The following is a 15,745-nucleotide window of genomic DNA, read 5'->3' as shown; positions in this document are numbered from 1 at the left end:
GAGAACACTCTCTCGCAGGGCAGAGAACACTCTCTCGCAAGGCAGAGAACACTCTCTCGCAGGGCAGAGAACACTCTCTCGCAGGGCAGAGAACACTCTCTCGCAAGGCAGAGAACACTCTCTCGCAGGGCAGAGAACACTTTCTCGCAAGGCAGAGAACACTCTCTCGCAAGGCAGAGAACACTCTCTCGCAGGGCAGATAACACTCTCTCGCAGGGCAGAGAACACTCTCTCGCAGGGCAGAGAACACTCTCTCGCAGGGCAGAGAACACTTTCTCGCAAGGCAGAGAACACTCTCTCGCAGGGCAGTGGACAGCAGCAGCGTGCGGCCTCGAAAGGGAAACTATACTCCAGGCGACGTTCCGGGCAATGGCCCTTTTTCATAGCGTAGGTATCGCTTAAATTGATATTTACCGAAATCTTAAATAACTTAAATGAGCAATAAAACACATTATAACGTTTGAATTGGTTATTAATCTCGCATATATTTATATACAGTTTTTATGAATATTTTTGTTATAAGCGAATGTTAAATTTGGGCGCCACCTTCACCAGGCTCGCTTTGGTCTCCGGTGTAGGGTTCGGATTGTTAAACGGTAACCGGTTAAAAGGTCACAGTTTAACCGGTTACAGAAAGCGAGGAACTGGTAGTTTTAAGGTTCGTCAGTTACAAATCTAAAACTGTGCAGTTTGTTGCAGGACGTTTCCACAGATGCGGCAAACACGTAACCGGTTTGTACAGTTTGTACCGGTAACCGGAATTAACCTGTAACCGGTTCGTACCGGTAATTCCCGTACGCCCGCCGGTAACGTCAAAGCGATTTAACCCGGGCCGCGTCACGCGTGGCAGAATCATCGAGTAGGGAATCGAGAGTCTTAAGGCGAATCGAATTGAGCGGTAATCGTGGATCGTGTCTGGCTATCTCGTGCGTGAGGGGGGAGGGATCGCGGCAAGAGGAATCGCATGCGACAGTGGAGTCGTGCGCGGGAATCGTGGATCGTGCCGCCTTCCCTCGCCTGCCGAGTTCCCATCCAACGCCGCCGCCGCCTCCTCCTCGACCCTCGCGGCGGATCGGGGGCGACTGGGGGCGACTCGGGGCGACTCGCGACCTCCTCGGGGTAACGACGAGCGCAGGGCGCGCGAGCCCAGAGAGCGGAGCACAGAGAGAGAGAGACTCGCGTGGGAGTTGCGCGAGAGTTGAGTGAGAAAGTTCGCGAGATGTCGCGGGCACGCGAGCAGTGGTGGCCCACGCCGCTCGAGGCCCCCGGCCTGGCCGCTAGGCCCCAGGTCGCCCGCGTGCCACCGTCCGCTCGACTCGGGGCCACTCGCGCGGTGACACCGCCACGAGCAGGCGGCGTGGCTGGGGGCGGTGGGGGGCTGGGGGGCGGTGGGGGGCTGCCAGACCCCTGCACGGCTCCTGTTGCGCGCGGCTGTCGAACTCGCGGCCTCCTCGTGACAAGTGCGAGGAGGGAGTGGAGGGATCGTGACTAAGGGCGAGGAGGGAGTGGAGGGATCGTGACTAAGGGCGAGGAGGGAGTGGAGGGATCGTGACTAAGGGCGAGGAGGGAGTGGAGGGATCGTGACTAAGTGCGAGGCTGCTGTGAATGTTACCCGCGGGCAGGGCCACGGATCGTGGAGCCGCGCGGTGAGGGACCGCGCGAGCGAGCCCCAAGGGTCGCGGGGGTCCCAAGGTCGGCGTGACCACGGCTAACGCGCGGCGTCACCACCCTCGTCCTGTCGCGTGCAGATGCCGTGCGGAGCGGCCTGATTCGCCCCTCGCAAAGGCCTCGGCAGACGTCGCCAGAAGAACCCCCAGGGAGTGACCGCCATGGTGAAGTACTACGCGTGCTTGGGCATTCTCAAGAGCTCCTGGGACCACGTGTTCGCCGCGTTTTGGCAGCGCTACCCCAACCCCTACAGGTGCTGTGTGTGTCCTGTCACAAGCGAACGCGATTCCCTGCTCAAAAGAGCAAGTGGCGGGAATTCCGCCTTCTCATGACGGGGACGAGGTTGCCAGTAAATCGTCCACCGTTGACTTCCCCATGCAGCGGTACTCATTTTATCGAACACAAAGGGAAAGATGATCGGCTGAATCGACCACCACCGCCCAATCTCAAGCCAGGATTGTAATTGATAATCTTGGGATTGCCATCTGCTGACAGCCGAGCTGCCTGGCCTAGGACCCCGCATCCAGCGAGCATCGCCCCTGCTCGTGGCAGTAACGCAGCAGGTTGCCTTCCACCTTGCTATGCCGGAGACCAGTTCGTGCGGAGCAGGACCGCCGTCGCCCGCATCCGCAGACGGCGGTACCAGCTCCACCTCCCTGGAGGGATAATGATGGGCTGAGCCCGCCCCTGGCCGGATTTGAACTCGCAACCCTCGGCGGCTTGTTGTCTGCCAAGAGCACCTTCAGTCAAATGCCCTTGGCTGCTGTTGAAGGCGATCTGATGTAATAGCTCGTCATGCTGGAGTGCGTGCGGCTGTGAGGCTGCATCGTGCATATCGTGTAACAACAGCTCAGATCGCGTTCTCATGAATGGTGCCGATATGAACTTTAACTGCAGATTTCACACTGGTGCTGCGTAGGCCAAACGATTGTCGCTAAATGTCTGAGTTTTTGGATTTCCCGAGGACATGGTGCAGGTGTAACTTGATGGGTTAGGTTCTGGATTAAGGATATTGTATCGGTTGTCTTTGTGTTATACACTTTAAACTGTCTGGTGACATTTTTTGTGTCCTTTTTAAGGCATATAAATATAAACTTTTAGGTTTGTTGAACACGTAAGCTTTCTCGACCAATATCCATAATACAGGTATTTTTGGTTCATCATTAGACCTCCTTTGCCACTACCAAAACATAATAATAGGGGTTTTCCCCTTTTTTCTGGCAGCAAAACTGAAACCTTCTTACAAGGATTCATGTCTGCATTAACCACAATACCTGCAGTGAAAATGCAAACAAAAAACACTGTCGGGTGGTGGTGGGTTTAAGGACACATTTATATTTACGCGCTATAACCCCCCCCCAAAAAAAAAAAACCTGTATTATGGATGATATTGTTTGCAAAAGTCTTACGTGTTAAACTTTCTGAGGTTTGTTAAGGATACTGTATCACTTCCCACATTAAGGAGTTGCCAACACTGGGTGTTGGCAGTTTTGCATTCTGCTCGTCATCTGCATGAGTTTGAGGGTTTAATTGGTCACATGGCCCATAAGCCTGGCCTTTAGCCAGAGCGTGCGCTTCGCAATGTCAGTGTGTGGAGTGTATGTATAACGTAGAACTTCTTTCGCACCGTACGTAGCCAACCGTGCTAATCGGAGGTGCGGGGGAAGGACAACAAACTTAAGATCCCCATGTGTTCACACTTACCTGTGATACCTTTTTGAGACTTTTGTAACATATAAACATTGTAAGTGTGCAATATTGTTTTTAAAAAAATGGATAGTAGTGATCAAACATTCTCTTTTTAATAGTTATTGCTCAAAATGTATTCGTTTTAATTTGCATAGAGCAGAGTTCCTCTCTTGTATTTTACCCCATAAAGCATGGGGATGGATATCAAAGCTCTTGATAGTGGTGCTCATTGTGGAGTCCGTATGCGATGCCCACGACGAGTGGTAAACGACAGCTGGTGATTCACACATCTCGTCAACGTTGACCAAACGTCCCTGGCGTTTCGCAGCAAGCACGTGCTGACGGAGGATGTCCTCTGGCGGGAGGTTACGGAGGACAAGAAGCTGTTGACGCGGCGGCTCCTATCCAAGACGAACCGCCTGCCCAAGTGGGCCGAGCGGCTGCTGCCGTCCCATGTGGCCCCACGCCACGTCTACATTCTAGAGGACTCGGTGATGGATGCGGCCAACCAGAGGCTCATCACCTTCACCAGGAACGTCAACCACACACGCCTGATGGTGTGTTCCCCCCCCCCCCGCACCTTGTGATGCGTTTGCATCCCACCATGTACCTAGAATTATTATTTTATTATTCTTACTCGGCTGGTTCATCCACGAAAGCCTTACTGCATCTCAAGACTTTCTCACGATGGACCTGCCAAGTTTTCGCAGTAATTTGCAGGTCATTTTTCAACATTAAGATGTTTGCCCAATACGGTCCGCATTGCGGAGAAGCCGGAGGAATCCCATGCAGAACGGGGAGAGTACCTACACACGGTCCGAGACATGTCGTTTAGTTTCCTAAATGTAACTGTTCATGGTCGGAGATGCATTGAGCTCTATGGAGTAGAGTTTTGATGAGGGAATTCTTCTAGGATGGATGGTGGTGGATGGAGCTTAATGTATCTCCGACGGAGCTCAATGTATCTCCGACCATGAACACCTAACCAGTGAACTCAAACACGTGCACCAAGCTCTCAAGGCGAATGGATATTCTGACTACACAATCCGCAAAGCCTTCACCCTAACAGTGAGGAAGGAGCCATCTGAGAATCCAATCGAAACCATCACCTTGCAATACATAGCAGGTGTCACCAAAAATATTTCTAAAATCATGAACAAACACATGATCCAGGTCTGATTTAACACAGTACATTAAATAAATGATCTAATCCCATCTGTGAAGGACAAGATCTCTGACATGCAATATCCCGGAGTCTACAAACTAAGTTGTATCTGCGGCAGCAGTTACATTGGGGAAACTAAGCGACATGTCTTGGACCGTGTTGGTGAGCATAAGGCAGATCTGAAACACGGTTTGACCAAAATACTTCTGCCGTGGCTGATCATTACTTTAATGCGGCTGGCTCACAATTTATTTCTCTAAGACGATAGTACTTTGCAAGCCCACTGGCTGTCAACAAAGATTAGTTCATAAAGCCATCAATATATACAGACACAGACACAATTTCCACCGAGAGGATGGGTACAAACTCGGCAGCCATTGGAAAGACGTCATCAACCACTTCAAGTCGTAACTTGTTGGATATTGTCTTGTCACCTTCCATGCTTCACCTTGGTACTCTCTGAGCCCAGGGCGCCTATGCCCCGCCCACTGCGTTCTGACACCAGGGCGCTTGTGCCACGCCCACTGCGTTCTGACACCAGGGCGCCTATGCCCCGCCCACTGCGTTCTGACACCAGGGCACCTATGCCCCGCCCACTGCGTTCTGACACCAGGGCACCTATGCCCCGCCCACTGCGTTCTGACACCAGGGCGCCTATGCCCCGCCCACTTCGTTCTGACACCAGGGCACCTATGCCCCGCCCACTGCGTTCTGACACCAGGGCGCCTATGCCCCGCCCACTGCGTTCTGACACCAGGGCACCTATGCCCCGCCCACTGCGTTCTGAGACCAGGGCGCTTGTACTACGCCCATTTTTTTAATCTTTAAAAGCGGTTGCCTTCAGCGACCTTCCCCCCTTTTTCCTCCTGAGGACGATCACTTGTGTTGCGATCGAAACGTTATAGTTTCTATTTTATTTACATGTATTATTATTTTTTCTATCTACGTGACTTTCACGAAAGAACCAAAGAATATTCATTCCTGCAGTCACGAAAGTTTTGTCAAAATTTCATTCAACGTCTTTGTGTCACTACAGTGTAAAGTGCAATTGGCAACTGTACGTGTGTGGGGAGTGGTAGTGTAGCGGTTAGCGTGCCGCACTACGAACCTGGCAACCTTAAGTCCAACACAAGCGCCAATTATCTGAACCGGTCCTGGGCCTCCGCTGGGTTGACTAAACCTTAAATGGTTACCCGGTGCAGTGTGTAAACATCAGCATTGGAAAGACAAAGGCGGATGGGCGTGGTGTTGGCCACCCATTCCTGATTTGCTGTGCCAGCCTTAATCGGTGCTCGGTGAACAGCACTTACCCCAACAGTGTGTAAAATGCTATATGGGTGGTCTTTGTCTTTGTGCTGCAGGTGGTGAAGGAGCGCTGTGAGTACACCATCGACCCCGAGCAGCGGGGCTGGACACAGATCAAGCGGCAGGCCTGGATCTGCTCCAGCGTCTACGGATTCTCCCGCCCCATACAGGTCAGGCCTCATCCACAGCCGCCACTTGATAGTTTCCAGGTTATTTTGTCTCGCCGCGGTTTCTTGAGAACTCGAGAGACCAGGAGAGGTCTCATTTTCAAGAGGGATCTAGGTCACCACCACGATGACAAGCGCAAGAACATGAAGACGCGTGCAGCATAGACGCAAACAGAAATCGTAGCAAAATCAACCGGAGACTTCTAAAAGAGCGTCAAAACAATGTGAAATACATTTTAGTAAAACAAAGGTTTGCATGGACTAATAGTTTTTAATACATTTAGGGGGGTTATTGCACATGTGTAAATAGATCTTATATAGATTTATATAATGCCTTAATCCAAGACAATTTACAACACTTATAAAATTGTATGTAAGATGATAATGCTTAAAATAAAGAGTGGGGTTGATATTAAAAGTGGTGGTGTAGTTATGGTGACAGGCGGGAGTGGTGAAGGATGGGTTTGGGGCAGTGGTAGGGGTAGTTATAGGGATATGGCTCGTGATAGGGTTCGTGATTGGGCTCGTGATATGGCTAGTGATATGGCTAGTGATAGGGCTAGTGATAGGGCTAGTGATAGGGCTAGTGATAGGGCTAGTGATAGGGCTAGTGATAGTGGTAGGGGCACTGATAGGGGTAGCGGTATAGAGGTAGGGCTAGTGATAGGGCTAGTGGTAGTGATAGGGGTAGTGGTAGGGGTAGTGGTAGGGCTAGTGATAGTGGTAGTGATAGTGGTAGGGGTACTGATTGGGGTAGTAATAGGGGTAGTGGTAGCGGTGTAGTGGTAGGGGTACTGATAGTGGTAGTGATAGGGGTAGTGGTAGGGGTAGGGCTAGTGATAGTGGTAGTTATAGGGGTAGTGGTAGCGGTGTAGTGATAGGGGTAGTGGTAGGGCTAGTGATAGTGGTAGTGATAGGGGTACTGATAGGGGTAGTGGTAGCGGTGTAGTGGTAGGGCTAGTGATAGGGCTAGGGCTAGTGGTAGTGATAGTGGTAGGGGTAGTGATAGGGGGAGTGATAGTGATAGGGGTAGTGATAGTGGTAGGGGTACTGATTGGGGTAGTGATAGGGGTAGTGGTAGCAGTGTAGTGGTAGGGCTAGTGATAGGGCTAGTGGTAGTCATAGGGGTGGTGGTAGGGCTAGTGATAGTGATAGGGTACTGATAGGGGTACTGATAGGCGTAGTGGTAGCGGTGTAGTGGTAGTTTTAGGGATAGGGCTTGGGCTCATGATAGTGATAGGGGTAGTGGTAGGGCTAGTGATAGGGGTACTGATTGGGGTAGTGGTAGGGGTACTGATAGTGATAGTGTAGCGGTGTAGTGGTAGTGAACGGAAGCAGGTTAGATGAGGGCACGTCAAATACCACCTGCAAGCTAATTTATCATAAAAGATTTGAGGCCAGTAATGGGCCCTTTTAGCTGAAGTGGTGTTTCTGTCCAGGAATGGTGGCGCATGCCCCATAATCCCGCTCTTAGAAACGTGCAGGGTTGATGGATCTCCTGAAATATATATATATTTTTTCCTCCAATCCGCCATGCTGCTAAGTGGCCAGCAGGTATGGGTGTAAGACCGCCACGACTCTGGCAGAGAGCGTGGGTTTATCATTTGTGTTATTGCTCAGGGCATAGTCGTTTTACATGGTCTAAGCATGTTTTATTGGTTAGTGTTCTTTAATTTTCATAATCAATGTATTTTTCTTTGTCGCCTGGCAGGAATTTGGCGTCGCAAGGTTCAAAAGCAACGTTTCCAAGGCAATGAAGGGTTTTGAATACATCCTGACCAGCATGCAAGGTATGTCACACGCCTCATGAATCATCACGTCACAGGAAGGCAACCCAAGTCAGTGGGCGCAGCGTTGTACCTTTCTGCTGTCAAAACTAAGGTCTCCACGTTTCATTTCGTCTTTAAAATAAAAAATAACGCTACCTTCCAACGTCTCAACCGCCCGCTTCTGGCTTGAGGGCCCCGTGGCCTCCTTCGCGGGGTTTTAAATTCCTATCCATGCGCTGAGCTGTGATGAATAATAATTATTAGTATATTTGGTGTCTGTGCTATCATCTTTAGAGCGTAAGGGCTACCACGGAGGTAGGAGCTCTGTTGCACAGACTGATGTCGTCTCCCGGAAAATTCATCTTATTATCCACTCTGTACCCACCCTCCCTCCCATGTGAAAGTGGCCGTGAGAAGTGCTGCCGAGCAGTGGTTCCCACGTGACGTCACTAGAGGGCGCTCTAGGGGCTCACTTCACAGACGCCTCTCTCGCTTGTTAACAGCGGAGACTTGCCGCCTCACCGTGCATCTCGACGGAAGCACGTGTGTGTACTTAGGACTGTCTTCCTTTACTGTAAGATATACGTTTGGGCGGTGGGGTGGCGCTGTGGTAACACTCGCGTGGCCTCGCAGCCAGAAAGACCTAGGTTAGATTCCTGATTCGGGCGCCTTTCTGTGTGGAGTTAGTGTGTTCTCTTCCAGTTCTTCATGGGTTTCCTCCGGATTCTCCGGTTTCCTCTCAAGCTATAAAGAACACCGTAACTAGTATTGGTCATAATCCCAAGGCTGAATAAGAATTACCTGACAATTCTCTACCGGGATTACGCACAGCAGCAGCATCGCACCCCTACTGCGGAAACTTGGCAGACTCGGTCCGTCCTGGGTAAAAGAGTGTAATCATAAATACAAATGATGTCTTTTAAATGTGCAATGAGAACGTTTAAAGAATGAGATTTAAAATGTTAGTTACTCATCTTTTATATGCCTGTATGAAACATAAATACACAAACGATGCGGAGCTGCACCAGCGTGAGAATGAGATGGAGCTGGGTCGCAAATTACTCACGGCCTGCTGGCCTCATGAGCTCACGTCCACGTCAGAGCTCCCAGATGCCACAGCTGACAGCCTGGGCTCAAACCTGGGCATGCTTTCTCAATTAAAGTGGCTTCTCAAGTGTAGCAAGTTGATAGACTGGGCCGGGTCGCCAGTGACTTAGACGCCCAGCGCTAACGACTGCATTGTGTGTGGAGGAGTGACGTGCGGTTCATATTCCTCCTTGCTGAGCGTGGAGGAGCAGAGAATTAGTGTTGGGTAAGAAACCAGTTGGAAATGACTCCAGAGTGATATCTGTGGTGTCATATTCAAAGGGCCATTAATTTATGCGATGCTCTGATGACCAGCAATTCCAGCATGTTCTTTAAACGCTCTGACACGACATTTGCAGTGTAATCGGGATGTCCGTGGTGCTAAAATACAAATTCAAGGGTATAATGCAACACGCCGGCAGGGCATGATGAGTAAGACCTAGCCAACTCATCACGTTATTATCCACATAGCTTAAGGAAAACGTCTATTGGAAAACAAATGAGCTTAAGTATGATTTGATTGTCTAATTTATTAACCCACGGGAGGCATGAACTGGAATTGACTGTCCAGAGCGAGTGGGGTCACAGACCATTCGCAAGTCCGTTTGTAGCTTTAGTACAATTCTTGACGTAAGAGGTTTCAATGCATGCCCTAAAGTACTTTTGGTGTAATTCCCGTGTCGTGTAAGTGGTGGCACTAAAGTCACGTGTTTAGGTTTCTTTGGAGTCCGTTACAGAAGGAGGGAGTGAAACCTCTGGAAGCCAGACTGGGGACTGCGTTTCAGATGATGAGGAATATCTGGCGTGTACTGCAAGTCATTAAATAACACGTAATTACTTTAGTTATCTCTTAATAATTGTACAAACATTTACCTACGTGACTTTACCGAAAAAAACAAAGATTATTACAGTTTTTTCAGTGTGCAGAAATGCTCACAGACTCGTAGTTTACTCTGAGCCACTAACCGTGATTGTGAAGCAGAGCTGGGAGGGTGATGTCCACTGGGTGTGGTTGGTTGAGGGTTCTGTCTGACAGACTTGAAGTCTGCGCTGTGTCCACCAGTGGACGAGCCGCAGAGTGCACTGCGTGTACACGCCAGAGTGCACTGCGTGTACACGCCAGAGAGCCCAGCGGCTGTCGTGGGTAAAACGGCTCACTGAATTCCTTACACCAGATAAGGATTGAGCAATAGAATTGCTAGTGCACAGACCCACGTTCCATGTATTACATTTGTCGAGGATGGCGTTTAACGCTCCCAAGTGTCGGTAACGAACTCAACACGTCCGTTAATAACATTGCGGCTTTACAAGGAAAAATGTGTAATAGGCGACGTTTCGGGCAATGGCCCTTCTTCATAGCACCGTTATTTGTGGTTGTTGCACTACTGGCAACGCAGGATCGCCAAATAGATTGTCTAGCATTGATGAGCGCACCTCGAGTTTCCTGTGCACGACGAGCATCGAGCTGTACTGCTTGGTGGAGCTACCGTGCAGCAGAGCACGGCGAGCCGTCGTGCGCGTCTTGGTTCGTACGCCGCCAGTGGTCCGCGCAGGATCCGATGGTACTTTGTCCGCCAGCCTCTCCGACTCCCATCATTCCAGCTGACACGGGTCTGGAGTTGAGAGCTTTTGCTGCGGCACGCTCGTTGCGTTCAGTTTAAGAGCTGTGCTTATCTTACGCAGAGTCCTGCATCATGTTGCAGCAGCAGCAGCATGCCACCAAACCTTGTGCAATATCGCTATGATCTGTGGGCGCATGGCTTCTTTCCTCTGCAGACGCCACTCGCAGAATGTTTGTTTTGGCTGAGTGAACTTGAGGAAAACACAGCCACCCCTGAGATTCAGTGTTAATGTTGTTTGTAAGATAAACTCAATGCACACAATGGGTACCTGAAACCTCTATTGCTATACAATTGTCAGTTTATACATAGCAAGAGATGTGATTCTGTACGAAATTATGTAATTATTTATTAGATTGAGTATTTAATGTAATATCGAAGGTTTTTATTATTTATACAGTTAATTAGAAAAACAAGTTGATGCACGAAAATGTTCAATCAAAATGCATGGCATGATGTACAAATAGTATCACACAATACTTTTCTTGATATTTAACTTTATACATTGCAACTGCAAGTTATTATTTTCTTGGGCCTACTTCTGCCTAACTAGCATATTAGAATTATTATGACTGCATTATTTGAATGTTTTGGGGAGTGAGACTGGGGCTTACGTATTTCACAATTCATCATTTCAGGATTCCATTTTGACATGCTGTGTAATTCATTTTAATCTATTCATATTTTAACACCCATTTTTTTCTTTTAACTAAAATTTTCGTTGAAATACACTGTCCGTCCACTCGTTGGCAATATATAACCCGAACAAGAGTCGTGCCAAATGTGTTACTTGTGACCGATGGGGCTCATCGGGAGCCAACGCGAGTCCTGTGATGTCACCGGAAGTCTCGCACCCTGCGGCCTTCCTCAACTACTCTCTCAACCTTGTCTGTCCTTGCTTCGTCTGCAGTCGGCACATTCTTAAAGACCGCTGGCTTTTACCATTGTTGATGTCCAGATATGTTTTACAAAGGGACAGAAGCGCTGGGCGACATTTAAAAATAGCACGCAGTCACGCTAAACTGAGCACGGCGAAACAGCCGTACGGAAGGGGGAGGTGGTGCTGGCGAGGAAGCGGTGCGCCACGGTGGCATCGTAATGGCGCCGTGCACGCGATCGCCACCACCGTCGTCCCTTGCCCACCTCCACACGGTGCTGCAAAGGCTAAGGCAACGGCGTTTGAATTGGCCGAAGGCTTTAGGGCAGGTGGCTTGTATTGGCCGCAGAGTAGGGCTTGCGCTCAGCATGGTGCGAGGGCCCGTTAAATCTTCTTAATTTCAAAATGGACTTTTGCAGTGTGTATAGATACTGTGGTCAGATAACACTGGATACCATGGTACAGTAGTTAGAGTTAAGTGATTATACCAAGTTATAATCACAAGGCAACTGATAAACACTGGAATAGATGTCATTGGTAGGCCAATTGCAGGGAGTTTTAGATCCCCATACAGTGAGGGAAAAAGTATTTGATCCCCTGCTGATTTTGTACGTTTGCCCACTGACAAAGAATTGATCATTCTATAATTTTAATGGTAGGTTTATTTGAACAGTGAGAGACAGAATAACAACAAGAAAATCCAGAAAAACGCATGTCAAAAATGTTATAAATTGATTGGCATTTTTACGAGGTAAATTAGTATTTGACCCCTCTGCACCACATGACTTAGTACTTGGTGGCAAAACCCTTGTTGGCAATCACAGAGGTCAGACGTTTATTGTAGTTGGCCACCAGGTTTGCACACATCTCAGGAGGGATTTTGTCCCACTCCTCTTTACAGATCTTCTGCAAGTCATTAAGGTTTTGAAGCTGACGTTTGGCAACTCGAACCTTCAGCTCCCTCCACAGATTTTCTGTGGGATTAAGGTCTGGAGACTGGCTAGGCCACTCAATTACCTTAATGTGCTTCTTCTTGAGCCACTCCTTTGTTGCCTTGGCCATATGTTTTGGGTCATTGTCATGCTGGAATACCCATCCACGACCCATTTTCAATGCCCTGGCTGAGGGAAGGAGGTTCTCACCCAAGATTTGACAGTACATGGCCCCGTCCATCGTCCCTTTGATGCGGTGAAGTTGTCCTGTCCCCTTAGCAGAAAAATACCCCCAAAGCATGTTTCCACCTCCATGTTTGACGGTGGGGATGGTGTTCTTGGGGTCATAGGCAGCATTCCTCCTCCAAACACAGCGAGTTGAGTTGATACCAAAGAGCTCCATTTTGGTCTCATCTGACCACAACACTTTCACCCAGTTGTCCTCTGAATTATTCAGATGTTCATTGGCAAACTTCAGACGGGCATGTATATGTGCTTTCTTGAGCAGGGGGACCTTGCGGGCGCTGCAGGATTTCAGACCTTCACGGCGTAGTGTGTTACCAATTGTTTTCTTGGTGACTTTGGTCCCAGCTGCCTTGAGATCATTGACAAGATCCTCCCGTATAGTTCTGGGCTGATTCCTCACCGTTCTCGTGATCATTGCAACTCCACGAGGTGAGATCTTGCATGGAGCCCCAGGCCGAGGGAGATTGACAGTTCTTTTGTGGTTCTTTCATTTGCGAATAATCGCACCAACTGTTGTCACCTTCTCACCAAGCTGCTTGGCAATGGTCTTGTAGCCCATTCCAGCCTTGTGTAGGTCTACAATCTTGTCCCTGACATCCTTGGAGAGCTCTTTGGTCTTGGCCATGGTGGAGAGTTTGGAATCTGATTGATTGATTGCTTCTGTGGACAGGTGTCTTTTATACAGGTAACAAGCTGAGATTAGGAGCACTCCCTTTAAGAGTGTGCTCGTAATCTCAGCTCGTTACCTGTATAAAAGACATCTGGGAGCCAGAAATCAGGGGCGGAGCCCGGATTTCAGGCCGGGGTGACATTCAACAAATTTTATTTTCAAGAATGATTAGAGAGTCAGGCTGTTGAACTAGACGCCATCGGTTGGCGGCACACTCTGACAATGCAGTTGCACGGAGTCCGCCAGACCAAGTGTCGTACAATTATACGCAGAATGTCACCCCTGTCACCCCCCCTGGCTCTGCCCCTTCCAGAAATCTTTCTGATTTAGAGGGGGTCAAATACTTATTTCCCTCATTAAAATGCAAATCAATTTATAACATTTTTGACATGCATTTTTCTGGATTTTCTTGTTATTCTGTCTCTCACTGTTCAAATAAACCTACCATTAAAATTATAGGCTGATCATTTCTTTGTCAGTGGGCAAACGTACAAAATCAGCAGGGGATCAAATACTTTTTTCCCTCACTGTATGGTGGCGTTTAATTGTCATGACTGGCCTCATTGAACTCGGGCAGAATCTGTATAAATGTTGTCTTTTCATTTATTATAAACATCTTGTTTCTTTATGCTTTTGCAATTCTCTTATTCCCTCTTCGCGTCTGTCGCTCTCTGCCTTCGTCCCACTCCCGTCCTGCCCCACTCACGCTTCCCTGGACGGACGAAAATTCCAGCGTTGAGCTCCCGGCTTCCTCCGGCAGGTGATCCGCCGGCTCGCTCGCTTAAGGCCACGGCCATGGAGGCCACGGAGCGGGCCAAGGACCTGGCCTGCAAGGCCGCTGCCCCGCAGAAAGCGAAGCAGTTCCTGTGAGTGGCCGACCGCCGTCCCTCCGGCCCCGTCTCGCTCAACCCCAACGCACTTCAGGGCACAACGATTGTCTTCGATCTCCAAGCTCCCACTCGACGTGGCGCGCATAGAGCTGCTGCTGCTGCTGCTGCCACCGCTGCTTCTGCTGTTCAACGGTGGAGTCGTGGGCAGCGACCTTGACTCTGTGTTGGTTTGTCTACGTTGTAGCCACATCGTCTGTGTAGACCGATTTTATTCCTCGGCAGTCGTCTTTGTTACTCAGCGTTTTGCCCTCGAGCGCATTTCCTTTTTGTTTTAGTGGTATTTAAATGACCGAATCTGTTCAATTCCAGTGATGTATATATTCTAAATAAAGTTACATGAATTCCAGGGAAATTACAGTGTAATGGTACCGTAAAGAGTAAGTATATTACATTTTGTACATTTCCATGCAATTTGATTTAATTGCTGTATAAAATAAACGCATACTTTGTGAATTGTGTTGCGTCTTGATGGTGATTGGTTCTGAAGGCTCCTCGGTGTTTATTGTGGTGTAATGATGGCTTTAGTGCGTCCCACGGCTTTTATTTTAACTCAAATGTAAGCGCTATAACACTTGCAGTACTTTGATAAAAGTTCACAGGTATGTCCTTGATCTTTCGTATAAATGTGCAGTGGTATGAACAACTTAAACAGGCCACAAAACGGCCTCGCGTGCTGTACACACTCTCACAACAACAGTAATTTACAAAAAATATTTGTTACTATTCGGCTTCTAATATCAAGACAATAATAATCAGCGTCATTGTGGAGAATGTAAATAAAACGAGATCAGTACAGAGTGTGTACTTAATATATCCAGCGTATTTAAACAATCCACCGCACATCGTTCTCGGAGTGCATTTCATCAGCAGAGGTCCAGCACAAGCCAACTGTGGACCTGTTTGACATGCAGTGTCTTATCAGCAGTTCTGGTTGCATGGGTGTTGGTGAACTGTCCGATGTTATAGGCAAGGACCCTTTAAGATATGGAGCCTCATGCGATGGAAAAAACTAAAACAAAACGACCGTGTTGCATATAATCAGAAAATATACGGTATTCATATATGCCTGCCCACATCAATACAATCTTAAGTATTTTTTACACTGTTTTCAAAACAACTTTAATTACATTTGTGAAAGGTGGTAAGTAGCCTTATGATAGTCTTACAATCAGTCGTTAAGCCTCAAAGAAATGTGGTAGCTGTACATTCGGGAGCTGCTGCTGTTCCGGCTGCTGCCGATCTGTAATATCGACGCCGGGCCAGGTGTTGAACAGTCACATCGTGTTCAGGTCTTGAACAGTCGCATCGTGTTCAGGTATTGAGCAGTCTCATCGTGTTCAGGTGTTGAGCAGTCGCATCGTGTTCAGGTGTTGAGCAGTCTCATCGTGTTCAGGTGTTGAGCAGTCACATCGTGTTCAGGTGTTGAGCAGTCACATCGTGTTCAGGTGTTGAACAGTCGCATCGTGTTCAGGTGTTAAACAGTCTCATCGTGTTCAGGTGTTGAGCAGTCGCATCGTGTTCAGGTGTTAAACAGTCACATCGTGTTCAGGTCTTGAACAGTCTCATCGTGTTCAGGTGTTAAACAGTCTCATCGTGTTCAGGTGTTGAGCAGTCGCATCGTGTTCAGGTGTTGAGCAGTCGCATCGTGTTCAGGTGTTGAAC

General features: G+C 48.6%; 1 protein-coding gene across 2 annotated transcripts; it reads left to right on the top strand.

Annotated features, from left to right (window-relative positions):
- Positions 1-898: 898 nt before the first annotated feature.
- Positions 899-14,536, top strand: PRELID1 (PRELI domain containing 1). 2 transcript variants are annotated; one of them, XM_032950242.2, is made up of 6 exons: positions 899-1,119; positions 1,749-1,921; positions 3,686-3,914; positions 5,884-5,997; positions 7,706-7,784; positions 13,954-14,536. In XM_032950242.2, exons 2-6 carry the CDS (start codon positions 1,830-1,832, stop codon positions 14,061-14,063), a joined length of 624 nt encoding a protein of 207 aa, XP_032806133.1. In that variant the 5' UTR covers positions 899-1,119; positions 1,749-1,829; the 3' UTR covers positions 14,064-14,536. The 2 variants fall into 2 exon arrangements, with proteins under 2 accessions (XP_032806133.1, XP_032806132.1); XM_032950241.2 differs by having other exon boundaries at positions 13,927-14,536.
- The last annotated feature ends 1,209 nt before the right edge of the window (positions 14,537-15,745 follow it).

This window comes from Petromyzon marinus, chromosome 9 (genome assembly GCF_048934315.1).
Source record: "Petromyzon marinus isolate PM22_M1 ecotype Great Lakes invasive population chromosome 9, UKy_Petmar_22M1.pri1.0, whole genome shotgun sequence".
Lineage (NCBI taxonomy): Eukaryota > Metazoa > Chordata > Hyperoartia > Petromyzontiformes > Petromyzontidae > Petromyzon > Petromyzon marinus.
This window is presented reverse-complemented; position numbering and strand designations above follow the sequence as displayed.

What these genes read in the sequence shown, in the direction of transcription:
- PRELID1 (XM_032950241.2), top strand. Translation starts at nt 1,830, where the DNA reads ATGGTGAAGTACTACGCGTGCTTGGGCATTCTCAAGAGCTCCTGGGAC. An exon ending in CGCTACCCCAACCCCTACAG is followed by an intron (nt 1,922 to 3,685) that starts GTGCTGTGTGTG and finishes GGCGTTTCGCAG; the next exon opens with CAAGCACGTGCTGACGGAGG. An exon ending in GATTCTCCCGCCCCATACAG is followed by an intron (nt 5,998 to 7,705) that starts GTCAGGCCTCAT and finishes GTCGCCTGGCAG; the next exon opens with GAATTTGGCGTCGCAAGGTT.